Source organism: Chinchilla lanigera, unplaced genomic scaffold (assembly GCF_000276665.1).
Source record: "Chinchilla lanigera isolate Chin_1 unplaced genomic scaffold, ChiLan1.0 scaffold00013, whole genome shotgun sequence".
NCBI lineage: Eukaryota > Metazoa > Chordata > Mammalia > Rodentia > Chinchillidae > Chinchilla > Chinchilla lanigera.
Window position 1 is genome coordinate 6,621,506 of NW_004955414.1, and position 4,610 is coordinate 6,626,115.

The window sequence follows — 4,610 nt, forward strand, 5'->3', positions numbered from 1 at the left end:
TCTATATTGTCTGTATTGTGCTTGTGATATGTTGTAAAATGTTGTATGTCTGTTAATGTTTCCTTCCTTTTATCCTTAAAATAAAAAAAATAAAAAAAAAAATTTAAACATTCACTGTATGTTTCAATCACATCTCATACATTTATTTATGTGACTATTTCATTAACGTGAACCTTTCCCCACCTAGTTTGTAAACTGCAAAATTTCTAACCAATAACAGTTTCTTAGTACTGGAACATAGGATTTTAAAATTACTTGAAAATGTATATATAAATTTATAAGTATTTCAAATATTTTTAAATCCACAGAGCCATTACCTTTAATGCCTCTATGAGGATTATTTTGACAAAATTAGGAGGGATGTGGGGGAAGGAAAAAAGCTTCATTTTTACTTATTTTGTCTCCTAAAATCATTTGGTAAAAGCCTAGTAACATCTCTAGGTTAGGATGGCTTGATAATAGTAGCTTCCATTTCCAACGTACCTTTCTTCCAAAGGGATCCTATGGTTTGTAAACAGATCTCCAAGTCTCCTTTGAGGAGACTCTTAGAAACATGCTAAGAACAAACTACGTCGTGATACTAAACAGACCTGATGAGCTTTCTACGGAAACGGGTCAAATCTCATTGTAAACAGATGCCCAGTATCGTTTTAAGATTGTCTCATTTTCTTAACTGCAAAATCAGTGTGAAAGGCAACAAAAGTAACTGCGCCTTTGCACGAACTCTGGAAAGGCGCCATTTAGGGTCCTGAACAACGGCGTTTCCCTAGGTAGCCACGAGTTTGCATCTGCCGCAGAAGTAAGGCTTATTTTTCACTGGTACTTGTTGACCACTTTGTGTTAACCCGAGAGCTGAGCGTGGTGTATGCATTAACGAATTTAGTCAAAACCTTCAGCAGGCTTCTTCCCCTGATTAAGGCAGCCAATAACGTCCCTAGGCATCCAGCCTGCGCTGATTTGATTATTACCTGGTTGCCAAGGCAGCCTAGTCCTTCCAGGCCAGACCCAGGCTAAAGAATGGGAAAGTAGATATTGCACCTCCCGCCTCCCGGCGAAGCAGGAAAGTCCAGCCCTCAGGTCCAGGCCCCCAAGGGCCAAGCCTTACCCTCCTGGCTCAGCGAGGGCAGCGTGGGCAGCACCGGCCTGCCCAGCTCCTGCACGTCAGGGAGGATAGTGTCCAACATCGTCAGTCCCCAGTCCACTTCGCGCTTGGTCCTGGGTGGCTCTCGTTTCTTCCTTCTTTATAGGAAGTTTCAACTGCAGCGATTTACCCACCTACCAGCCGCTTTTCCCCGGAGCATAGGATGTGCTTCAAAACAAAAATTATCCAAATAGTGAGTTTTTTAGATTTTTTCTTAAATAAATGTTATTTCTCGCGTCCCTGTCCCTGGATCGGGCTCTCGGAGGGTGTGACGGCAGAACGCTTGAACGCTGTCCAGCGTTGCTCCAAGTGTGCAAAAAAATGCGCCCACCAGAAGAATGACAGGCGCTGAGAGGTGAGAGGGACCAGAGAAGCAGCGGCTGAGCTGAGCCGAGGGAGAAGGGGGCGGAGCGAGTTGCTAGGACGCAACAAAGGCTCGCCCGGTTGCTAGGGCCTCAAGGCGGGGATTAGCCAAAGGCTTAAATTGGAATTCTCCCAGTATCCATCCTGCCTTGTGCCCAAACCTCAGCTGTTGTGAGCACACCTTCCTCTCCCTACCTGCACAGATAAGTGGGGTGACCTTCCTCTGGGCGCACATTCCCTCCGTGTTTCTTGAATGAAGGCTAAGCGGGCTGTGTACATAAGCAAAGCTTTGGGAGCGCCCCCAAGATCCACACCGCACCAGCAGATACAAAGCCCCATCTGGTGGTGAATTAAGAGTCTGTCAGACGGAAAAAAACCGCTACCATGACTTGTAAGTATAAGTAATCATACTTACTGCCAAAAAATACCTGTTCTTGGGAGAATGTTCCCGATTTTTCACTTATTCCAGTTTTCTTTTTTTTTTTTTTTTTTTTTTTTGGTTTTTCTCTGGTATCGGGAATCGAACTCAGGACCTTGAGCTTGCCAGGCAGGTGCTGTACCGCTGAGCTAAATCCCCAGCCCCGGTATTTTCTGTCACCCTCCTCCTATTTCATTCCATCCTTACTTCTCTATTCCTTTCTCCTGTATTTGAACTGCTCTGAAAATGCAGTTTTGGTTAGCATTTGTTTGGATTTAGTGTGCTAAGAGCAGATTTTCTTTTAGAATTCATACACTTACATTGTGTATAATCTTGATGGAGCAGTAATTCCTAGTGACCATGCTCCTATTCCCTAAACTGATGCAGATCCTTGCCCTCTTTTCCTCAGCTGGACCAGGAGCCTGGTTTGTGTCAGAGCTCAGTTGTCAGATGCTCCTTCTGGGGCACAGATTGTTGAGATGGTGACATATTGACAGCCGGAACATCTGGGAGATAGCTATGCGGGGATGGCATACGTTCCTCACTATCCTGTTTTAAGACAGAGTCCCTAATGTCCAGCCCTCCACAGCCCCCTTGAATCCTGGCCTGTCCAAGTCTGGTTCTCCCAGCTCCCATCAGCTTACTACCTTCTCAAAGGCCTTCCAATAACACTGTGGCCTAGATTAGCCCAAATCAACATCCCTGCCCTTATCTGCTTCCGAGTTTACAGAACAATTAAACATCAGACTATGTCGTGTAAAAGAAAGAGACTGCCAACCCTCCTTCCTCGTTTTCAGAAAATAAATGTGAGGAGTAGAGAGATACATTTAAATCCTAGCTTTAATTAATCAGGTGGCTCAAGCAGAGCAGTGTGCAGTTTATGTGAGGGTGTTGAAAATGAAAACCAGAAAAAGAACAAATGTCAATAGGAAGATTAGAGACTTCTAGTATAGATTAGTAGTCCTGGAATGGAAATGAATCCTCTTAATATGACATTGATGTGTTTACATTAGGACAAAAACGACTGCAGCTAAGGATTCAACAGATTCCCCTTCCCTCTGCCCCTTAGAGAACCTTACCGTGTAGGACACAGTTGTGGAGCCAAGGTGGGACAGTTTTTAACCACTGATGGCAATTGAGTCCAAGTGAGCTGGCCTTTTGTCTCAGGATTTTCCCAGGTGAAGGGGCTTATGGGAGCAACTCGCAAGCATCTTTTCTGTGTTGTTGACAACATAGAGATCTTGCCCAAGGTGATTAACAGTCTCCGGCTGATGTGTGACTGGATGCATGTGTTTCCCCTGTCTGATAGCAATGGAGGTCACAGTGAGGCAGTGGGGTTGATGTTCAGCCTCGGAGGAGAGTCTTTAGTCTACACCTCTCGGAGGAGAGTTTGCAGAACGTGAGGATTGTGGTTATCTGTCTCAGGCTGATGCAGGCATCATTTTCCTCTCAGGAAACAGTCAAAGTTAAACGTGCAGGGTTGAACGAGAGTGAGGCTGACTGCCTTGGTGTGACAGAGATGTCCTCCCAGGCTGCAAGTTTGTGTCTGGCAGAAGGGGTGAGAGGCAACAGTCCCAGTTGCCCTGGTGATGGTTAGCTTTTTGACAGTGGGAACTTTTGAAGGCAGAGAGTTCTGTTGCATTGTCTACCAAGAAAGCCAGTTTGCTCCCAACTTTTGCAAAGACCATAGGCTCTCAGGGGCCCAATTTGATAGAGCTTGTTCTGTCCTATCTACTCAGGCCCAGAGGGTACAACTCACTTGTCAGGGCTGACAGTCCAATTTTTCCTCTGTCAAAATGTGGAACTCAGAGGAATTGTGGACGGTAATCTCAGGTGGGTGTTAGATGATGCCATCTGACCAGGATAGGCGTGCAAGCACAAGGCTCTGGAGGGAAGGCCTCTGGGGCTAAAGGCAGGCAATTGGCTAGCTGGAACCAGTTCAACTGGCTGGAAGAAGGCAAACTGGGAGTAGGAAATGAAACTATAGCTGTTGGCAGCAACTTTGGCAGCTAAGAGTGCCAAGATGGAACTCTCAGGAAAAAACGAGCCTCTTTATCATTTTTTTTTTCTTGGAGATGCAGGGAGCAGTTTGGTTTCATTTTTAACTCCCTAAAAGCCCGTTCCTCCAGTCAGAGTCTGTGGGCTTTAACTAATTAATTTCCATTCTACCTCCCTACAGTGTATGCTGTGTATCCTTGAACAATGGCACAACAAAGGATGGGCACCCCTCAGAGACAGACTATTCAGATGCCCTTCTGGCAGCACCCCTCAGTGGGACTTAGGTGCAACTTAGCTAAGGAGGGTGAGAGGACTCAGTTATGCCATATGTTGAGCAGGTGAGGCCCAGTCAGCCTCCATGACCAGTGCTTTCCAGTCTTGGTGCACAGACAGAGCCCTATTGCGTATGCTGTCTAGCCCTCCCACTCATTTATTCAGCAGGCATTCAGCGGTTAAATATTCTAAACCCCCTCTCCTTGAGGGTGGTATTAATTAACAAGAATTGATTAAGCTCTACTGCTCAAACTAAGCAGGACTGACACCTAAGCAGGTCCCCCCAAGCCCCTAGGGTCTTATTGGAATTAGGCAGGCAGGCAGACAGATTGCATTCTCCTTCCTTTGAGTTCCAATGGACCTGCTCAAGCTGGGAGCCAGGAATTCTCCTCCAGACGCCCAAGGGGACTTGAGAAA

The 4,610-nt window shown here is 46.0% G+C and overlaps 1 protein-coding gene and 1 long non-coding RNA gene across 2 annotated transcripts in view; one reads left to right on the forward strand and one right to left on the reverse strand.

The window, feature by feature from the left end:
• The window catches only part of Ccdc81 (coiled-coil domain containing 81), a gene marked incomplete in the record, with an annotated part of 55,322 nt that extends 53,784 nt beyond the window's left edge, over nt 1–1,538 (reverse strand). The window contains 1 exon segment of the mRNA XM_013511796.1: nt 1,106–1,538. Within this exon segment, the coding sequence (XP_013367250.1) occupies nt 1,106–1,184 (79 nt within the window).
• A 268-nt stretch (nt 1,539–1,806) lies between these two features.
• LOC106148009 overlaps nt 1,807–4,610 on the forward strand; it is a 7,649-nt gene continuing 4,845 nt past the window's right edge. The window contains exon 1 of the long non-coding RNA XR_001233098.1: nt 1,807–1,895. This is a non-coding gene — a long non-coding RNA (uncharacterized LOC106148009). The remainder of the gene's footprint in view (nt 1,896–4,610) is intronic.